The 22,610-nt window shown below is 44.0% G+C and overlaps 1 protein-coding gene across 5 annotated transcripts; it reads right to left on the bottom strand.

The window, feature by feature from the left end:
- Positions 1–1,208: 1,208 nt before the first annotated feature.
- On the bottom strand, positions 1,209–22,480 carry znf652 (zinc finger protein 652). Of its 5 annotated transcripts, none has more exons than XM_083976680.1 (6): positions 22,420–22,480; positions 16,140–17,718; positions 12,385–12,532; positions 11,958–12,073; positions 7,837–7,981; positions 1,209–3,875 (listed from the first exon to the last, which is right to left on the bottom strand). In XM_083976680.1, the coding sequence occupies exons 2-6, from the start codon at positions 17,196–17,198 to the stop codon at positions 3,253–3,255; spliced, it is 2,091 nt and encodes a 696-aa protein (XP_083832806.1). In that variant the 5' UTR covers positions 17,199–17,718; positions 22,420–22,480; the 3' UTR covers positions 1,209–3,252. The 5 variants fall into 5 exon arrangements, with proteins under 5 accessions (XP_083832806.1, XP_083832807.1, XP_083832803.1 ...); XM_083976681.1 differs by lacking the exon at positions 22,420–22,480 and adding an exon at positions 22,175–22,203; XM_083976677.1 differs by lacking the exon at positions 22,420–22,480 and adding an exon at positions 22,013–22,152.
- Positions 22,481–22,610: the final 130 nt, after the last annotated feature.

Below are 22,610 nucleotides of genomic sequence, written 5' to 3'. Positions count from 1 at the left end.
ACTAAGAAAAAGAATAAGAAATGTCCTTCGTTTGCTATGGTCCCGTCCACACTAACCGCCTCCACCTGGGGATTCTCCTCCTTTCCTTTGCCTAAAAAACATCCACTCAAGAGTCGTCATCATCATCCTCATCCTCACCTCCACCCTCCCTACCCCCTCCCACCCCCCTCAATGCAGCCACAACTGCACTCTGTTCCACAATGCATTGTCAGTCCCTCCCTTCCCTGCGCCTCACCCACGCAGCAGTAAAGTGCAGAGAATACACACAAATGAAAAGGCTTTAAAAAAAAAAATTACAAAGACAAATAGATCCATACTGCAGGATGCTGAGGAGAGGGGAGGGGGGAGCATGAGAAGCACATAACGCAGCGGTATTAAGAAGAAGACCCACAGAAATGGCAGGATAATCGCAGGTCTCAAATCAAAGAAAGGGGGAGAAGGGGATGGGAGCGGGGGTGGTGGGGGGGCATCCTAAACTACTGAGCTGAACCACTTCAGACTGAATACCATTAGAGCGGTAGGAGGATGTTCAAATTACTGCTATTATCCATGTCAGGTATCCCCCACTCCCCCCGGCCCCCCCACCACCCCAGTACACATCACATTGGGGCACACTGTGTAAAAAGCAGCTTTTGGTACAAGAGCACTGGGGACGACCAGACAACACACACACACACACACAAAACCATATCGACTTGGTTGGTTGAAGCAGTTACAACTAGGGATGTCACAATTGTAAATTTTCTTGACACGATTATTGTCAGAGAAATAATCACGGTATTACGACTATCGCAATTATTATGCATTAATTAATTTCACAACACTATGAATGTGTAAAATATAATTACATTACTCATATGTTTACACAAAATATTTAAAGTATCTATTAATATAGGAACAATTATTAATCCCCCCAGAGGAAATGTCTGAAATATTCAGGTCATAAATTGTCATCTATTATTAATCGTTTTTTGTTTTGTTTTCTTTAAAACTATAAATGACACTCAACATTTAAATTCCTACCAATTCAATGTTACGTTAGCTAAATGGACCAGTATCTGAGCATTCACCTTTACTTTGCCGCACATCTGCCAATACGGTTCCAACATCATATTTTTGGAAAGTAAATGGTATTTAGGAATCTTTACGATTAATTAATTGTGGTGTTTAATACCGCGATTTAATTGTGAAAACAAGTAATCGTGAGCTCCCTAGTTGCAACCAAACCGACCCATCTGAAAAACAAACATCCACACACACACGCTGGCTCTCACGCTGACAGATGTACTTTCTTACGCCGACTTTTACGCGTTAATTGATCAATCGATAGATCTATATCTATACAAGAACTGTGTGACCACTGGATTTCATCCTGACGTTTCCTAACATGTGCTAACAACAGTATATTTATATATTTATATCTACACTATGGAGCCATTCATTAGCTTAAAACTGAGCAAATTATCAGAACATTTAAAAAAAAAACAGAACAAAAACACGAATGACTCAGCAGCCATCATTCTGCGTAGGCAACATTCATCAGGTTTTAGACGCCTTTGCCTGTGTGGATCAAAGTAATGTCAGTACGTCGAAGAGAGGAGAGGAAACAGAAACCAGAACGCCCCACATCAAACCGTGGAATATAGACTGAGAGGAATATGCATAATTGTCTGTTAAGACCTGTGATGAAAAAGGTCCCAGGTGTTTTATATAACGGTGATACTGTGTGTGTGTTTGTGTGTGTGTGTGTGTCTCTGTGTGTGTTTGTGTGTGTCAAATGACCTTTAACATGGTAACCCGTATCGTTTCGACAGCAGCGAAGGGAGGTGGGGTAAAGATCCTGATGGGGCCACGTGTCGGGCCCCTCACAGTGGCAGTATTTGACAGTCATCTTGCTATCTAAAAAAAAGCATCTGTTGACCAACCAACAGTGCTGAGAGAAAAAATAAAAAAAACAAAAAAGCTGAGGTTTACACTGATCACACAGGGAGGAAATCAGTGACCGTGTGGTCGTTGTTGTCTGTTGTGTGTCTCTGTCTGTGTGTTTGTGTGCTTGAGTTGAGTTGAGTTGAGTTGTGAGTTCTGCGTGTGCCCAGGGCATGTCCTGCATAAAGTTGAGTTTTTTTTTTTTTTTTCTTGTTCACAAAATAGTCAAACCTCAAACAACCCTCTTTTGTAGAAAAGCCAGGCCGGCAAGACATGTTCTATATGACACAACAACACATTGTTAATCTGCAATATTACACTTCTGAAAATAAAATGGAAAAAAAGAAAAAACAAAATTAAGAAATATCTCATGTACTGGAATGGAAAGCACCATTTAACCATATGAATCTCAGACTATGTCTAGACTCAACTAACCATTTACAAAACTTTTTTTTTTTCCAATGTCCTTTTACAAAAAAAACCCTACCCTCCCCTCCCCTCCCCTCCCCCCTTCTTACTGTAACCTATGGCACTGCATCTTGCACTACTGCTGTTGTCCCTCTGACGGAGAAGGAAAAAAAAACCTCGGCTTGTCGACCGTGGCCTCGGTTCAGAGAGAGAGAGAGAGACTCGGGTAGAACCAGTTACAACATTCATTACACGTTTCTGTGGGGCCTGAGGCTCTGCACTACCATGCAGAGGAGAGGCTGAGTACGTATTGCTATGGGGAGGACCTGCACAGGAAGAAAGCAAAAAAAACAAAGAAACAAGAAAAAAACATAAACGTCCGGACCGCTGTGCAACCGCAAGTCAACTTGACATATAGAAGTAAAAAGTTCAGTTCAATGACACTGATGATCCATGTAGCCCAGGTAATACATAACGTTGACTTCAGCAGCTTATGAAGAGAGGGAGATACTTTGTCTTACGCCCGTCAATGTACAGAGAGAGACAGAGAGAAAGAAAGAGAGAGAGAAAGAAAGAAAGAGAGAACTCATTTTTGTGTTGATTTCCCAAGAAAATGTTCAAGAAAACAAAAATAATAAATCCTAGACGTTCGTTGTAAATTCTTTGTCAGTTGCTTTTTAAGTCGGGCTCTTACTTAAATAACGTGTGCACTGAGGGTGTTTCAGTCTGAGTCTTTCACACACACATGCACACACACACATTGTGTACATGTGTGTGCGTGTGTTTAGCTTGACTTGTGTGAGTCTGTTAGAGGAGAACCCTTGAACTCAGGGCCTTTGAACTGAGAGACTGAGGCAGGACGATGTGAAGAAGAGGAACAAGGCGGTTCGGTGTGTGTGTGTGTGGGCCGGGAGGAGCTCAGTGGTGCTGGGGGGCTCCGGGGCCCTTGTCGGGGGGAGGGGCCATGTGGTGCAGGTAGCTGCTGCTGTCTTCGTGCCCGCAGTGGTTCAGGGGCTCGCTCTTAAAAAGGGCGGGGGGCGGGGGCAGGTGGGAGACGGGGGGCACGGCCAGGTGGTGGGGGTGAGGCGGGGCGTTGGAGAGGTGCTGCTGCTGCTGCTGCTGCTGCTGCTGGGGGTGGTGGTGAGACGGGGTCGAGTGGAGCTGCACGTGGGAGAAGGCGTGTCCCACGGGGCCTCGCGGAGCCATGTGCCCCCCCAGCGACGCCGAGGTGGTGGCCGGGGCGACGGCCGCCGAGGGGCCGGGGCCGGAGGCGGTGGAGGAGGAGGAGGAGGAAGAGGAGGAGAAGGTGTTGGCAAAGATGCGGACAGGCACGGGGGGGCCGCTGGTCTGCAGGACGACGGGGCTGGTGACCCGGAAACACTTCTCCTTGTGCGCTTTGAGCATGTTGGAGAAGCGGAAGCGCTGCCCGCACACCTCGCACGGGTACGGCTTCTCCCCCGTGTGCGTGCGGCGGTGGCGCTTCATGTTGGGCCGGCTGGTGAAGCTCTTTCCACAGATCTCACAGATGAAAGGCTTCTCTCCTGCACAGACACAGAGACAGAGACAGAGAGAGAGACAGAGAGGGATGCATGGAGGGGAGACAGGAAGTGAGTCAGTTCACAGAGAAAATGTGATGCATCAGTGGCAAGTCCTTCAGCTACGTCCACACAACTGTGATCATGCTGTCGGGTTGTGCGATTGCCTCTAAATTTCATATTGTGGATAATCCATGCTCTAGATTGCCAATACACAATGAAAGGGGGGGTGGGATGTTGTTTTACGGACTTGTTCTCGAAGGTAAATGCAGAGACTGCTTGCCAAAAAACTGCCCCTGAAGGCAACGCACATCAGCGGTTTTGCATGAATTTACCTCTAAAACAACTCTGTCTGGTAACGTTGTGTTATTATCTCATAGCGTGGTGAATGTGCAGGTCACAACTTGTCCACCAGAGCGTTGTGGAGTTGTTGGATTGTGTATTTGATGAGTTGGATGAGAGAAACCAAGAAATCCCATGAGCCTCCGTAGCGTAGCTCTGAGCAGCTCACGGCTCTGCGATTCTAAAAATAGCTTGCACCGACAAATTAAGGTAACAAACCTACTCCTAAACCTATAGGGATTATGGCAATGGGCCAATTTGCCAAAATGTTGATCTATCCCTTTAACTTTGAACCTGCTGTGAACATTTCAATACATTAAAACAATATTTATTTGCAGTTACTCTAGTGAACGACCCCGAAGCGTGAGCAAACGGGCTGTGTCCGTTCAGATCAAAGAGATGCGCCGACACCCTGCGGCTGAGGAGAGAGAAAGTGGATTGTAGGTCTGTTTGTAAATGGGGCGTCTTTGACAGTCATGTATCTCCTCCAGAAACACCTCTTCTATTTTCTATCTATTTTCCTTTTTTTTCTTCTTCAAAATCGCCTTCATATCCAGCAAATCGCCAATACACGATTTGATCACTGATCGTCCCAGGTCTATCATGCTGTGAAACGTTTCCAAATGAAGCTGATCTTTATCCAGATGACCTCTGTAAACACAGGCAACATACCTGAGCAATCAATAAGTCAATAAATCATTGTCCTCTGGGCATGTGTGAGCCAGTGTCGACAGGAAGAAGAAACATGTTATCTACAGTTGATAGATTTGCAAAAAAAAATTGATTAAAGGATTAAAGGGTCTGAGAGTAACACAATTTCGATTCTCTTATGTCCCGTACATACTGTGGAATTGACAATAAAGCTGACTTTGACTTTGACTAAAGGATTAAAATTCTGAATTTAACTGGACAGTTATTCTTATGGAAGTTTCTGTATATTATGCACATAGTCTCCGTTTTCCCTTTTAACTCATATTCTCACTATAGCTTTATACTTTTTCTTATTGTTCTCATTTCTTTTTCTGTTCCATTTATTAATTTCTTTCTCTTCTCTCTTCCTACCTTTTATGCTGGAGTTGCTGTCAAATTTTGGGGAACTATGCAAGTCGCTTTTTTGCTGTTTTGGGCGCTTTTTTTTCTCCACAGTGCTCCCCCTACAGTTTCAGAGATCATATTTTCACTGTGGTAAAAACTCACCATATCTCACCTTATACTTCTTCCTATTGTTCTCATTTCTTTCTGGATCTAATTTCTCTTTTTTCTGCCTTGTATGCCGGAATTGCTGTTAGTTGTACATTTTTCCCATAGAAGAATGAGTTGAGCCTCATCATGTTTTCATTATCTATACTGTATTCACCAGTGGTGGTAATAGCGGCAAGATGAGACTCCAATTTTGTCTGCCCCGACTACAACGTTTAGTTTTTAAAACTGAAACGGGCCCGGCAGCGTTTCTGAACGTCTCTCGTTTTCAGTGCTTTTAAACTCTTGAGTCGTGTTGACTGGAGGCAAAACAGAAGCATTTAAAAAAAAAATGAAACCGTTGTAATGTGAGCAGCATACCCACAGATGATTTCAGTAAAAAAAAAAGAACAATTATCATCTCATTAAGTCTTCTCAAATGACAAAAAAAAAAGTTAACTACCCCCCCCCCATCTCACCCCTTCTATTTTTCCTCCCTCCACAGAGAGAGAGCAGCCGTCCTCTCTTTTAAAAATGCAAATAAGTTGCCATCTTGAATTGAGACTCTTTGCTGTCAACCCACCCACTCCGCAGGAAGCCATTACCATTCACACTTTGAGGAGAGGAGATGTGAAAGTGAACAGCAGCTCAGTAGGAATGCCGCTCTCATTAACCTCCCTCCATGGAGCCACTGAATGTGCCTGCTACCACCCACACAGCCATCTATTAACAGGCCGCTCGAGTGCTCTCTGTGTGCCTTATTCTGGCGTGTTATGTGTGAAGCCCCTCCGAAACCCAACTGAATATCAAAAGGTGACAGCTAATGTGCCAGTCTCCTGTAACTGTAACATTTCACTCACTCGCTCATCGAGATTTTCGGGAAAGAATCTGTGTGTGTGTGTGTGTGCGAGTCAGTGAACCAAACTTTGGGTGTTCAACATGTGCGCTGCCTATTACAGGGCAGGGCTGGGTGTGCCTCCTCCTGCTGCAGTGGCAGGCAGAAGAGAGGGTAGTGTAATTACACATCACAAATATAACCGTGAGGGGGCCAATGGAGAGCGGTGTGTCCACCCACGACAGGCACGGCTTGGGAAAAAAAATAAAAAAATAAAAAAAGCAGTGAAGGACGTTTGGGCTGCAGCGCCACATTTGGTTTTGGAAATAGCAAAAGCAGCAGGGACAGAAAATCAGAGGGCTGGAGTACAGCACGGCTGGGTAGTCATTATGAGCCGCAATATATGCAAAGGCTGCTCTTTGATGTGAACGGTCCCTCTCATTACATTACAACAACCGGGCAACGTCTCCCTGCTCTTACCACTATAATGTTTGTGTTGGCTCCGTCCCGTGTCTTTCCTTTTTTTAGGGAGGACGAGGAGACGAGCTGGCTGGCTGGCTGACTGACACTTCTCAAGAACACGTTGTTTTCATGTCTAAACATTTCAGAGAATGCAAAACTATCTGAACTGAGATTAGAGACGGAATAAGAAACACATCTGATAAACAACTTAAAAGAAATGTAGGCTTTGTTTTTTAAATGAAAAAGGGACCTACGTTATGTCCTTTTTCTGTTTTCATGTCTTTTATTCTGCCTGCCGAACTAAACTGCTTTCTATGAACCATCATTTTTCTCTTGGATCAGAGCCACTCTGCTGTTTGCTGTGAGTTACCGTCTCACCGCCACTGAGTCATATTAAAATAGATGTTGGAAAGGAGATGTGCAAAGATGGAAGAGAACACTGACAACGCCAGAGAGGCGAGACATCTCCCTCTCTCTCTAAAATAGTATTTTTCCGATTTTAGCTGCTATAAAGCCAACACTTTGTGAAACATTTTTCTAGCAAGTTGTGTTTAATCCCCCCCCCAACTTCCTGTTGTCCTGCTCTCTTTTAGCCTGGATGGAAAGTTGTGTGGCTGTGTAACTTTTAACACAAGAAATTCCATTCCCAAGGATGAATATTGAAAAACTACCACCAACCACTTGTTGGGTTGTGAGCCGAATGAATCCTGTTGTATTAAGTTGTATTACTCACTGATTGGTGGAAACGACCATCTCTAGAACATTTCAAAGGAGGTTAAATCGAAAGCAACTGGACCAGTTGCTTTCGATTTAACCTCCTTTGAAATACTATGACCTGGGCAAATGAGAATATGCACCGGCTCATCTCTAGAACACAAACTTCTTGTTTCTCATGAACTCAATTTAAAATCAATGTTTTTTTCGCGCATGTGGAAAAGCTTCTGCAGCCTGAACTGCTTTAACTGTACGAGGCCTCGGGTTAAAAAACAGATTAGATGCTCTCTTTTTAAAAAAAAACAAAACAAGTTCCTCAAGATGTTTCTGAGGAACAAGCAGAACTACAAACCGATGACAATGACACAAAAAGTACAGAGGATGATTAACAGCTGACACATACGCAAACAACACACCTGTCGCTTCTGTTCTCACCTGTGTGTGTTTTCATGTGCTCGTCAAAATACTGTTTCATGTTGAAGTCTTTGCCGCACCACTGGCACATGAACTGCTTGTGTCCGATGTGAATGCTCATGTGCGAGCGCAGCTGGTACTTGTACTGGAAGCGCTCGTCACAGTTCTGCAGCGGAGACAGAGACAACAACAACAGGAGACATTCAGATAAACGTGAACGTGCACAAACCAGGTCAGCGCACAAAAACACTCAAATAGTATCGTCTTGTTTCCTTTGAGTACACATGGTTATATTAACAGTTAACAGTGTGTACACGGCTGTCACATGACAGCTCGATACACACACACATACACAAATACATAACATGCACAACAACAGCATGTCCTGATGGGTTAGCTTAACTCTTTCGCGACCATTGACGAGTTAACTCGTCACAGCCTGCCGAACGTTCACGACCATTGACGAGCAAACTCGTCAAAACTGTTTTTTTACAGATTACGATAATAGACACTCTGAGGTACCCTGTGTGTGAATATGGTAGTCCTCTGATATGTAAAACTGTTTTAAACTAAAATCAAAACATAATATTTTTTATAAACTGTGTGATCTTGGTTTTGTTTGAGTAATCGTTCTCCTTGAATGCTGCTGTGGGGACAGCGTGCAGCGCTGTGCGGCTGTCGGCTACAGTGTTGCAACTTTCTCGCTGAATCTGGCGACTTTCCAAACCCTCTTTTGACAAAAGCGACCGACGACAAATGTGGCGACTTTTACCGGTGCTGTTACAAACGTTTATGGTTTGGAGACTCGGATCTGAAAGCCCGTTATCACGGCTGTTTTCACGGCGCTGTGCAGCAGAGCGGGCGCTCTGCAGCGGGGGCTGTGACCGGCCGCCCCCGCCCCAGAGCGCTCATCGCCGGCCAGTCACACAGCAGTGTTCCGGAGCTGCTGCGCTGCGGCCAGAGACCCACACCGCTGCACCGCTGCTCTCCAGGCTGCCACACCCCCCAGATATGCCTACAAATATATTTATTTAGCCGTAGAAATGATTTGGGAGACATGCCACACTGCAGAGTAGCGGTAAAATGAGCAGATTGCCACTTGACACAAAAGTGCGTTTTTCTCTGAAACTAGAGCGGGAGCTCCGTTTTTGGAGAAACCCAGCTCTCTTCTTCTACTTCGTCCTCACGAACGAAACGGCGGAAAAACTCGCCGTTTTTTCGTGGAGCACGTTGTAAAGTCACTCTTCAATCACGTGAAGACCGTTTGTTTCTAGGTGACGTACAGAGTTCGGTTCGACGTGAGATAAAAGGTAAACAAATAGCCAAAAACATGTGGTCCTGAGCGGATGTGCTGAGGAATTAGTGTGGTCGCGAAAGAGTTAAAGTGTGAAAACTTTTATTTGCATTTAAAAGAGTTGAGTCAGTTTCAGTCAGACTGGATTTGAATCTTTTGCATATGAGGAAACGTGTATACATAAAAAAAACTGTGGTTACTGAAGCAAGCTAATAATAACACCCTGATTATTTGAGTGCGTGTGACCGCACTGTGTATTTGAATTATGAGGCTTTCCTGGTCAGGTGTTTTCCTGCACAATCTGAATAAATAAATGTAAAAAGGGGAAAAGAAAAGAAAGAAAAAAGCAGAGCAGGTTTCATATGGCTCTGCTGTGTAAGACCACCGAAGAGAAAGACGGTCTATACATTACACACACCCCCTAAATAAGCATATAATGACATGTTCCAATGTAGGAGGAGGACTTGAAACATTTAATTAGAGCGGCTCCACCCATGCACACATGCTCGATTCAAGTGGTTGGACGGGGCCTCGGGTGGGAGTCAACACACCCCATCTGTCACCTTCCCCCTGAATTAATGAGTCAGGACAGGGTTACAATTATCAACTGTTCCCAAGTCCGCCGAGCAGAAACAGAAACGTGGAAACCCTGGTGCACAAATGTGACACAAAAAAAAAAAAACACAGAGAACACATTTAGTTCTACTTTTATATAGAAACTCTCCTGTTAATTGGTGAACGCTGTGTTTGTGTGGTTTGCTAATATTTGACATGGGTTTGACTTAAGCTGTGCTCTGTGTGTGAACTAACAGAAATACAGTAGAGGAGGACGACTCCCAGAGACACCGACTGAATAATATATATATATATAAAAAAAAGAGAGAGACTATTTTAGGTTATTCATAAAAACCACACGGCAACATCTGCTCAGACTAATGGCTTCAGGCAAACAAGGGCAAAATTCACCAAAACTGTAACCTTCAGTTTCTCCGCTTAAAGGCGGCCAGTCACTCTTTCAAAATAAAAATGTCACACACAGGAAAAAGGAGGGAACGGCGCTGACGCTCAGGCGTGTGTTTTCATGATAAAACGATATCCAATGAATGTGAATCACTCCAGAATATCAACATTATACACATCATCGCCAGGGCAATCAGGCTGCACAACTCACTAGTGTAAGGTAGTTGCACGTATTTTATGCACTTTATTTTTATACATCTTTTTAACCATCAGTATCAGTATTAGAAAGCATTTTTTTTAAGATGTATTTTTAAAAAGGTACTGTCTATCTGTCTATCTATTTATTCTGTCTATTTATTGTCGTGTTGTTTCAAATGAATGTGTACATTACAATACCTTCGGGATTAATTAAGTTTATTCAATTATATGTATTTTTTATTTTATTTTATTTTTCTAACATGAGCAGGTTTGAGCAGACGAGTTAATTAAGTCCTAACAAATTCCTCACTGAAGTGTGGAATTTGGGCTACTTAGAAAACGCAGTGTGTCTGGCTGTGAACTGTCATGGTCCACAGCTGAGTCATACATCTTCTATGTTATGTGAGTGACCTTTACGGGGAAACACATATTTCATCAGCAGTGGCATGTGAAAGGGGGTGTGAGGACAAGAAAAAAAAAAAAAAAAAAGGGAAGCGTGAACAAGACAAGCAAGTCACATTCAACTCTACACGTTTTTTTTTGATAAACGCTGCTTTTTCCATCCGGTTTGGGGGGTCCGTACACAAAAAAACAAGATTTTTTAAAAACCTGTATTTATTTTGATGTGTGGACAAGATAAACGGATACTTACCAGAGACGATCTATATTTGTCACGTCGCACCACAGCTATTTGTTAGGTTACTATAGTAACCAATTTGCTATTTCCTCTCTCTCACCACTCTCGCTTTGGTCAGCGGGGTTATGACATGTTCTATGACAGCGTTTATGCCTATTTGTGTGTGGACATAGATATTTTAATACCCAAACTTGTGCGGACGGGAATATTTAGTGAAGTAAAAACTCTGTGCATATATATTAACACGTTTTTGTGTGGCTAGGGCCTCGGACCAAAGTCTCTACCTGACAATTAAATGGAGCTATCACAGATTATTCTTTTTAAATTGGAATAGTACTTCTTTTGTGTTTAAACAGTGTTCACTGACATCTAATATGATTTGCAGGCCAATGCATCTCACTGTTGTGACATATTTGACATTTTTATCAAACAAAACCAGCTCCTGTGATTTGGATGTGGCACTTGCTGGCCAGTCTTGCAATTTTTTTGTGTAATATCTTGGCTAATTTCTGCAGCCCTACTTTGAAACCTGGTGCTATATTTAAACTGTGTAGCAGAGTGTGACACTAATGCATCTGTGCACACACACACACACACACACTCTCCTACTGTAGGACAATTTGCATACAGCACAACAAACCGCCTGAATGCTGTTTCAGCTGTTTTGGCTCAGCAAAAGAAAAAAAGAAAGAAAAGTTTTTAGCTCATGTCTAAGGTGAGGTAATCCTGTCCTGCAGCTGTATGAAACGAGCACAAATGTTTATTTTGTGTGTGTGTCCCTGGCCTTATGTTATAAAACAGATTTAAAAAAAAAAATCAAATGAGAGCAAAAGGCAGAAATAACTGATAACAACCAGTCACAGATGTGTCACATCTTTTTTTTTGATGACTGTTGTGAGTTTAAATCTGTGTTAATCTGAATACAGGGGGGTGTCATGTGTGAGCAGGACGACCATGTTTGTGTGTGTGTGTGTGTGTGTGTGTGTGTGTGTGTGTGTGTGTGTGTGTGTGTGTGTGTGTGTGTGTGTGTGTGTGTGTGTGTGTGCATTTTACCTCACAACGGAAGGGCTTCTCTCCAGAGTGCTGCAGCGAGTGAACTTTTAAAGACATGCTGCGTTTGAACGACTTCCCACATGTCTCACAGGTGAACGGCATGTCCTTGGTGTGGGCTGGGTTTGGAAGAAAGAGAAGAGAAACAGCACTGACGCATATCCTCACACCGATTACTCTCTAATTAACAAAATATCTTCAGCTTTGACACTATTCATGGACAATTAAAGAAAATTAATCTAGCGGTCTTGCAAAAAATACATAAAAAGACACAAAATACAAAATGGAAATAGAGATTATTTAAAATGAGATTTAATTTAGTGCTTTATTGTACTGAACCGAGAGCTGAGTGGCGGCTCTCGGTCCCACTGTGGGATGTTTAGGTGAAGAGGAACACCAGGAGATGTGGAATAAAAGGCTCCCAACTTACCAACCATGTGCTTACGGACATGAGCCATAGTGTAGAACTTCTTCTCACAGATTTCACATGAGAACTTCTTCTCTGCATAGCCGTGCACAATCTTGATGTGCTCGTGCAGTGACCACAGCTTCTTGAAGGACTTGTTGCAGGAGACACACTGAAGAATAAACAGAGAAAGAAAGAAGGAAAAAAAAACAGATTAAACTTATTGTTGTGCTGACAGGTATGATGAGCAACAAAACCTAAGGGTCTTTACAGGCTTCCTATTTTACTTAAACTGTTTCCTTTATACTACAGCGCCCTCTACTGGAGGAAATCCAACATGGATTCAATTTCCTGAAATCCCTCTGGATGTCTGTCGTCTGATGACAGCCAATAGGACAAACAGTTCACATGCTGTTAAGGAAGCACAAAAAATTAAAATATTTGGATTTAATCAAAGCAAATTTGGCTTTTTGAGGTGATTCCAGGTGAAATTTAAAAAAAAAGGTGGTCAGAGGATGAGGGGAAACCTGCAGGGACAATAAGGCCCAGATGGATTTAGTCACATTTATTAGACTTTTTAAGTGTTTGCTCTGGAGCTGGGACTTTGTAAATTAAATTTAAGCCTTTTTAACACCCTCTAAGGCTTTTTTTTGTTTGTTTTATGACGTTATACAGACTACAACACTTGTGAGGCTGTTCTGTGAGACTGGAGGACAGTGGATGTAATTTGACACTAGTCAAAAGAAAGAGAGTTTGAATTTCAAATTTGGTCTAAAAGTAAAACAAAAGGTATCTGCTGCCTTTTGAAATTAAAATTCAATTTAGACATCTTTGGAAACAATTACTGACGTTGAGTCCATTGTAGATCAATCTGTTCTCAGATTTTGTATTTTTCTCAGTCTTTCTTTGCAGAAGTGCACAAACACACAACTCCGGCGTTGCTGTTTTGGAGACGCTCCTCCTGTCTATCTTTGGCCTCATGTTTGGATTTGCCGTCTTGCTGGAGAATAAAGCCAAGTCTGTGAAGGCTGTTATCTCGCAGACTGCAGGGCCTTCTGCAAAAGAAGAAGCATCCCTACAAAACTCATGCTGCTACCAATATGCAAAAAAACACAACAAAAAGAGTTTATATGACGGCCAACAAAGTTGATTGTGGTCTCATCAGATCAAAGAAAACGACTTCTCCCAAATTTTAAAATCTCCCACATGCCTTCCAGCAAACGTTGGCCAAGATATCATATGATTTCTCTCCCAACAGAGTTTCTCTTTTCCTCCTCACAGCACTGACTGGTGAAGCACCGGGGTGAACGGCGGTGAGCATGTCAAGCTTCCAGTGGCAGAAATGAACCCTGAAGCTGCTCAGCTGCCACAGACCTGTTTCACCAGTCAAATCTAAGGATAGAAACTGTTCTGCAGTAACTGGTTCTTCTCTGATTGGTTTCACTTTTATCTTTCATCTTAAGGATACACTTTCAACCTGAAAATTAACAAACCACTTGATATTTGCACTGTGAACGCACACGCGATGAATTAAATATAATAGATTCCGATCAGATTGGGGTTATCTAATCTTTTATTATGGCCACTGCATTAATTAATGCCACACTCAGAAGTCAGTGTGAGAGTGAATTTGACTTCGCTGAGGGTTAAATGCACAGAATTTTATTCAAGTGTTGTTGAGTGATATTTTCATCTTCATGAAGCTCAACTCATTATTAGAAAACTTTAAAAGGTTCAATGGGTTTAACCAGCTGGGGTTTTGTTTTTTTTCTTCACAACTAAAGATGCAGAACAAACTCAGCAAAACAGGAGGTTAAATTAAGCTATTCAAAACACATTACCCCTGGGTGTTAACATGCAGAATCACCTTGTTTCAGTTGTAGAGAAGTGAAACCAAATTGAGGCCACATCTCTGAAACCTCCTCAATGGCAGCAGATGATTTCTGTAGCGTGTTTTTCGCACGTGCACTGCAACTGCAACCCTGAACTCATCAAGAGGAGCTGAATGCAAGAAGGCAAATCGCATCAGATGGCCCACAGTGTTTCCCCTACAGTGTACTGGGAACTCCACCAGGCAATTCAAGTTGTAGATTTAAAAAAATCATTATTTAGCTTAATGTTTATTTTGATCTAAAGGACCTATAACATGCGTCTAATGCATTGCTATCATATCATATATTGTTTCATGAGACTACATTCATTACAATGCATTTCTCCTCTTCTTTGCTATTTTCATATAATGGCGGCGGATAGAGCTCACTTTTGAATTGTCCAAAACACACACTATGAAACATCCAGATACCTCAATACTGCTCGCCTGTACTGACCCAAGTGTCCTGAAGCTGTCACGTGGAAAAGTTGTTTGGAAAAAATGTATGTGATCTCTGTTTTTAGCCTTGTTGTAGCAGTAGCTCCCAGTGGCTCTGTTGATGTTTGTGCACATGCGCGAGATTTGCTGCGAGATGTTCGTTGGTCGTTGTAAACCATTGGATGTTTGATGTAAACACACGGAAGAACATCTCGAAGCAAATCTCGCACAGCCACTGGGAGCTGCTGCTACAACAAGGATAAAAACAGAGATCACATTTTTTCCAACAACTTTTTCATGTGGCGGCTTCAGGACACTTGGGTCAGTACAGACGAGCAGTATGGAAGTATCTGGATGTTTCATAGTGTTTTGGACGATTCAAAAGTGAACTCTATCCGCCACCATTATATGAAAATCCGTTGCCAGCCGGACCCCCCCTGGAACTCTAAAAGCATTTTGATGACTCTGAAAGTTCTCCAAACCCTTCCTTGGCATGACGGTGAGTAGATGATTGGTGATTTATTGATTTTGGGTGAAGTATCCCTTTAAAAATGAGTTTTGTTTTTGCCCACCAGCTACTGCTCCCCACTACACCAGTTTTGAGTTCATTTTAAGTTTCATACACTCCAGCCATTCTTGCCTTGTTGCCTTACAATGATAGGAAACACAGTCAATACTAAATGTGCTTTTTTTATCCTAAGCAAATGTCGTCTCTTCTCTTTATGTTCTTCTCAGAGTAGCCTACACGATGCCTCATTTACATGTTCAAATCACAATTTTTTTCTGTTTACTCATCTTTTTCACCCCTTCTTAGTTTATATGCATCTTCAGGTGCATCCAAACCAAAAATGCCAGGGGGAAACACTGGACCACGAGACAATAAATGAACTTAACCCCAGAAGTTCCCAAGTGCAAAGTACAAAGTGATGTGAATAGCGTTGTGCATTGTTCAGAGGATTCACAGAGTGAGTAGGTGTGCTGATGACATTTCTATCCTGCCTCCCGCACGCTCCACCCCAGCACCACATTCAGTATTTCCAGTAGGTGTGAATGCGTTTGACCCGGGCACGAAGCCGCTGCGGCGTGCTACATAGAGTAGGTGACACGGTAAAAAAAACAAGGCCAAACAACTTTATCCACAGAATCAGATCTTTCTGCATTGTCTGGGAAGCAGATGAGTCAACGGCTCCCTACATGTTGTCAGTTTCAGAGGGTGTAAAGCATTTAAAACAGAACGAGCTTCACCTCACACCTTATATCACAACAGGAAATCAGCTTTGTTTCAAGTGTTGACTGTACTCTCGGTTCTGTGTGGCCATAAAATAACCCACTTGCACATCGGCTCGATGCACGAAAACACCCAATTAGTCTAAGTAGCAGGGACTGAATTATTTATCCAAATGTCCTAACGTATCTAAACATCTACTGCTAAGAATAACATCTGCAGGAGTAATTATAGGGTTTACTTTACCTGGATGTTCTTCTCGCAGTCGGTCTGCTGGTGTAAGGCCAGCTCACTCTCCAGGACAAACTTTTTGCCGCACTTGTCGCAAATCTGCATCCGCCTGTGTGTGACATTCATGTGCTTCTCCAGGTACCAGCGCGTGTTGAACACCCGAGGGCACTTCTCACAGGCCAGCATCTCCTTCTCCTCCGCCTCCGCCTTCCCTCCTCCCGCCGTCGTGCAGCCGGCGGACGACGGCGCGGACCTGCCCGACCGGCGCTTCGGGGGCTCCATGCGCTTCCGCCGCCCCCTGGTGGTCATTCCGGCGGCGGCGGTGGTGCTCAGAGCCGTTCGGAGGCTCTTCCTGCGCGGCTGGCTGGGCGCGGCGGAGCTGCTCGCACCCTGACGCGCCCTCTTTGACCTTGTTCTTCGGCTTTCAATCTCTTCTTCTTCGTCTTCTTCCTCCTCTTCCTCTTCATCGGGGCTTTCCTCCTCCTCCTCCTCCTCTTCTTCTTCCTCCTCCTCCTCCTCCTCTTCTTCCTCTTCCTCCTCCTCGTCGCTGCCGGCTCTCTCGGAGTCGTCCACCGCGGTTCCAGTTTTGTTGTCGCCCTTGGACACGTGGAGAGTCTGGTTGTTCAGGTTCACCTCGACGATGATCTGCTCACGCTTGAAACCCTCATCTTCGTCCTCCTCCTCCTCCTCCTCGCCCTCTTCTTCCTCGTCGTCGTCGTCGTCCTCGGTGTCGTCGGAGGTGCCGTTGTTGCCGGCCTGGGAGCCCGGCATCCCCGCCTCCTGTCCCGCTCCTCCCTCTCTGAAATACTGCTGAGAAGTCGCATGCTGCGTGGGCAACTGACCAATGTTCTGATCCGCCATGGCCGCCGCCTTGGCCGCCATTTTATTGTCCACTAACACAGAATAAGGCTTGCCGCCGGCCTCCCTCTTGTACAGCTTGCCCGTCAGGTCCAGATCTGGGTTGGGGGAATGAAAATAGGACTGGGACACTGGCGCCCTGCGTCCTTCCTCCTGTGACATCCCGCCAAGGCAAGGGACGGAAACCTCTTCCTTGAGGCTCTGGCAGGATTTCATGAAGAGGGGAGAGGAGGGGGGATGGTGGTGATGGTGGTAGAGGGATGGAGCTGGTAGGGCCACAAGGAAACGGAGAAGAGTTACTGCTGTTAGACTAGCGTGATCTACAAGGAGGGGCAGGGGGTGCCACACCAACCCCCCGCCTTCCTTCTGCTGAGGAGACAGGAAGGAGGGGATCAGGTGAGAGACAGTCAACCGGATTCAAAGAGAGCGTCCATACTGTCCACGGTAGGAAATGCAGGTGGAAAGACATACAATCCGCTCCAAGTTTAGTTTCATATGCCGACTTGGAAAATCAAAGCGGCAGCGTCTTTGATGCTGAACATTTGAAGCTAAACTCCTCTGCAGTTTGATGAAGTGTAGCCAGGCTCCGGGTTCAGTTTCTCCGTAGGCCGCTGCTGCTCTGCAGGGCGCCGGCGTCCTCAAATTGCAGAGCAGGTGAAGACGAGCTGAATGCCCGACATGGAACTGCTGTAAGGACTTCTGTGTCTCGCTTGAAGAGCCATTTACAGCGCATTACCTGTGAGATATGAAAGAAATATGAGATTAGAAAAGAAAAGGGGTTTCTTTCCTCTGCCTCTGTGAACTGAAACTAGAACCGTACTGTGAAGTTTTCAGCGCCGAGCACCACATTTACCCACAAATGTTTCAGTGTTGTGAGTAGGAGTTGAAACCACAGCCTTTTTACAAATGAATGTGAAGAGGATTCGCCTTCAGAAAAATGAGCAGTCTAAATATTTCCAGACCACAAGTGAAACACCTCACGATGAAATTAACAACGACAGAAACAAAAGGCGCTACTTACTTACTCACCACTGCGTAAAAGATGTACGATATTTTCTTGAATATGATCAGATAAAAACGTTTTATATGAGCATCAGAGCAAAACTGGTTGATATCCACAATATAAACTGCACTGCGCTGAACTGTGTGTAAACAAAGATGCAATCATGGTGCATCCTAACAGTGAACTCAAAGGCAAAGCAGTGATTAAAAAACTAGATTGTCTTTAGTTTTAAACAACACTTACTGGTGTGCACACGCCTCTGTCATTGACTGTTGGAGAGCATAGTGTAACCACAGCTCAGGAGCTTGTATTGCAAATACAACCACAGGAAACTGTATTTCAACCTTTCAATGAAGCTGGGGCACTGCACCATTTGGAGCTTACGATAATATCAACATGTTTACACACGTTAAAGATGAAAACGAAAGCGCAGAAACAAACAAATCTATCGTCTTGTAACCTCGTTAGTTTGTTTGTTCATCGTGACCTTTTCGTGCATGATATGTCGGGGTGTCTCCCCCTCACTCTCTCTCTCTCTCTCACACACTGACAGTTTGACGACCTTAAACAACCTCACGCCCTGCTCCCCATAATGAGTGTGCACCAGGGCGGTTGGTTCACTACAAAACGTCTCGAAGCAAAACGTGAAAAACAAAAAAGAAAAAGCATTTCCTCTCTTGGAATTAACATTATGCTCTCCTGTCCTGTGGCTCCACAAACATCTCATGCTTTATTTCTTTTAACTCCATCGTTTAGAAGTAAAATTGAATCGTCCACTGGGGACTTTCATATTCAAACACTCCCGGCCTCACCCAACCCATATGGGGACTACTTTGTTCTAATATTTAATTTACACAGTCATGATAAACATGAAGGTTTTGCCTGCGAGATAAAAAAAAAAGGAGTGTGTGCGAAGGAGGGGGCTGTACGTAACATACTACGATAACCCAGATCATTTCTTAACAATAAATATTAACCACAATCACCTATTTTCGGTGAAGCCACAACAAAACTAATCCGTTACTCTCTTGTTCTTTCTTCCTTCCTATTACTAAACTGAACAGCGGCTGCACCTGCTCTGAATAACCTGTAATGAAACAGGAATAATTCAAACTGACGGATCTATTTTTGAAATCTGAGGGGAAAAAAGCGAGACTTAAAGTGTTTCTACTCTCTAACATCGTTCTTTGTTCATTGATCCATTCCTTAAAACGCTGTTTGTATCTCAACAACAACCAATCTGAAAACTTCAATTCTGGTGGTCAAACTGATTCACAATCAGTTACTTCATTCTGTGCAGCTGCTGGTGAATCCTAAATTGTTTTTATTTTTGTTCGTCTCGTCATTTCATTTCAGCAGACTTAAATAAAATGAAAGAAAAGAGCATGCAATAACGGACGCAGATGCGAATGGCACTTAATTACGTTTGCTAGTTTTTGTATTAAAGCCAGACATACATCAATCTGTTTGCCAGTTTCGCAAGCACAAGTGGAAGCCGTTTATGCAGAATTTGACTATCCACACACAGACACACACACACAAGACACACCTGTCTTCCTGTGCATGCTGACTCTGATCCTTTCTGAGAATTGGACAGCAGCTCTGAGAGCATTAAGACCACAGAGGGAGGGCAGGCTCTGCACTGACAGAGCAACTCAACTCACATGGCTGTCTTAGACACAAAGCCCTAATAGATTATCCTGCTTCTGGATGACAGAGGAATATAAATTGCATGAGAAAAAAACTTGACTTTAAAAAACGCAAATCAGCTGCTTCCACTCCACTCTGTTTTAAACTTGTGCATGTTTGAAATAAAATGTTTATAAGGGGTTGAAAAGATGAACAACAGAGGAATGCATCTCGTTTTCCAATCAAAGCACAAAGTTGATTAAAAAAAGTACTAAATTTGCTGCTGAAAACGATCAAAAAACACATGTGCAAATCAGCAAGTGCCTTTTGCAACCCGTACCGAGTTAAAATCTTCCCCCTTGCTTATCATCATCAACTATGAGTCATTTTGAGACTTTCAGTCATAGTGAAATAGTAAAACCCTTTGATGTGGGAACCAAGCAGAACGCAGACTTCAATATCACTGGTAATTAGTCAACACGATCACCTTGTCAGATTGGAGAGGTCAAACCTATTGGAGTGATGATCATTTGGGTTTGCTTTAGTTTAAATTGTTTATAATAATAACGAAAAAACTGACCTCTGCACCCTGATGCAAAAAAACAGAAAGTGCATCAAAGCACGTCTCCCTGACAGCCCATTTCAGTAATCCAAAGCATTAAATGTTCAGCAAAACTTACCCAGAAAGCAAAGTTTAGTCAACAATAACTAATTTAAAGCTGTCTTGTTTACGTCTCCGAGGCGTGATGAGAAACCAAAACTCGTTTCATATAGGGTAAGCCACAAAGCCGGTTTTATACCGGATAGATGCTACTGTGGGCTTAAGACTTGAATGACACAGGATGGGAGCGTAACTGCAAAAGGCACTATCCGACACTTTGAACCAAAGAGAGCATTAAATGGTTTGAGTGTTTGCGAGCTGCGAGTATGGCTGAACTGTGACAGTGAAGCAGATGAGACATCCGAGGCAGTCAAAATGTGTCACGTTTACCTCTCATTATGCAGCACTGCTCCTTAAATCCATCGCTCCCTCTCAAGTCTAGACTTTAATGAGCTTTCCCCCTTTGCAGCTTGTAGCGGACCGTGAGAGGGTTCACATTCCTCACTCTGTCCAAACTCATAAGACCTTAACCAGCTCACTGTGTGGTGCACTGCAGGGGTGCTCCCCGTTGCCTCTGTAGATATTTGGCCCTCAAGCCCATAATCAGGTCATAGAGCAGTGCCTAATGTTTTTGGTCCGAGATAGAGGAGCAGGGAGGGTTATTATTACTATCTCAGACATCTAAAGCTCTCCCGCTTCATGGTTTTCTTCATTCTCATCCCCACACAGAGAAACACTACAAAACCTGGCAGAGTCCAGAGATGTGCAATACATGCATTTAAAAGAAAAGAAAAGGGACAGATCAGATGGAAATGTCCAACATGCCTCCAGCTCATTCAAACTATACCACAACAACACTGAAGAATGAGTGCATTACAGACAGAAGGACTGGGTCTAACAAGTCTCCAGCCACAGCCGTCACATAAGATAGCGCGAAAACCAACACTATACTTATTATTGTGGGAATATACACACCAAAAAACACGGAGCAGGCAGCTACATGCTGCTTTTTAAAAGCGTTTGTGTACTTTTTAGCGTAAGTTGCAGCTTGTGAGACGAAGCCAAGAAAGGGTTAAAGGCAACAAAAAGGTAACTATTGATTGTACAGTGAACAGCTCCAACACTGTGCAGGGCCTGTCCAACTTAGGCTACTTAGCTAGCTAGCAGTAGCAAGTAGCAACCCTCCATAGGTACAAACCTGCAAACACATACACACACATGACAAGCTAACTTGGCTACATTAGCTCAAGGTGCAGCCATTAGCTACATATTTTAGTGCAGTTTTTTGGGGGGAGATACTCACGCTGAATAACGAGCATATTACCATGTAGAAGCTGCACTAACATGCACGAGTTGACAACATACAGGACTTTCACTTTTTTTTCCAAACCTCCCAAAACCGCCCTCAGATTAAGAGAGGGGGGCTAGTTAGTTAGTTAGCATCGAAGCTAGCACAGCGTAGCATTAACGTCGGTTAAATTTTTTTTTTTTTAGCATTAATGTCGATAGCGCACGTTAAAGGGGAAGTGTGACAGCGACGGGGACTCACATGAAGCGGGATGAAAAAGCCGATGTCACGGCGCCGTTATCACCGTATCTACCGTGTCGGGTACAAAAAGAACCGGAGAAGAGACGCTTTCCCTCCCCTCACAGACAGAAGAAACCCCCAGACCGACCCGCTGCTGCTGCCGCCGCCGTTAACGTCTCTGACAAACCCACTCAACTCGACACTGTCACAAAGTCACTGCTGCCGTTGCTGCTAACACTACTAACGGACACTAACGGACATCTCTTTACCGTTGCTTCGCGGCCAACCAACGGCTACCGTAGCTTCCCGGTGTGTGCTGCTCCCGGGTTGTCACACACACACACACACACACACACGTCGGTGCACAGATTTATTTTTTAAGTTATCTAGCAACATTTTTTTGTTGTCGGTCGGTCGGTCGGTTACCTTACCTCCGTCAAGAGCGAGCGAGCGACCTCCCTCTTCTTGCGCTCGTGCAATCAGAGTTGCACAGATTCTGGGTTTTTTTTTTTTTTTTTTGCACGCGCACTTCTTGCTCGCTCGCCCCCCTCTCGATGTGCATTTATTTATTTATAGATAGATGCCAGTGGTCTTCTTTTTTGTGTTTTGTTTTCTGTGCAAAAAGAAAAGAAAAACAAATGTTATAATGTTGCGCTGTACTGGGCTGCGGAGGTACCTGCGCCGGTGCGTCCTCCTCTCTCAGCCCGCGCCGGCCGCTACGTGGCCCCGGCTCAAGCTCCCGCGCTCATCCCAGGCATCCAGATCCAGGCCGCTGTCTGTCTGTGTCTGGGCACTAGAAAGGCGCGTGTCTGGCTCTCCACATCCAAACCAGACACGGTGCGCGCGCACGTCTCCGGGCTGAAATCA

The sequence above is a fragment of the Trachurus trachurus genome (genome assembly GCF_905171665.1).
Source record: "Trachurus trachurus genome assembly, chromosome: 8".
In the NCBI taxonomy this organism is placed as follows: domain Eukaryota; kingdom Metazoa; phylum Chordata; class Actinopteri; order Carangiformes; family Carangidae; genus Trachurus; species Trachurus trachurus.
The sequence above is the reverse complement of the archived record's forward strand: the minus strand, read 5'-3'. Positions and strand labels throughout refer to the sequence as shown.

Excerpts from the sequence above, each read along its gene's own strand:
- znf652 (XM_083976680.1), bottom strand. The coding sequence starts at position 17,198 with ATGAAATCCTGCCAGAGCCTCAAGGAAGAGGTTTCCGTCCCTTGCCTT. Across the intron at positions 12,533-16,139 it reads ACTGCGAGAAGAACATCCAG|TGTGTCTCCTGCAACAAGTC; the intron begins GTAAAGTAAACC and ends TTTATTCTTCAG. Across the intron at positions 7,982-11,957 it reads AGAAGCCCTTCCGTTGTGAG|AACTGTGACGAGCGCTTCCA; the intron begins GTAAAATGCACA and ends TCTCCGCTGCAG.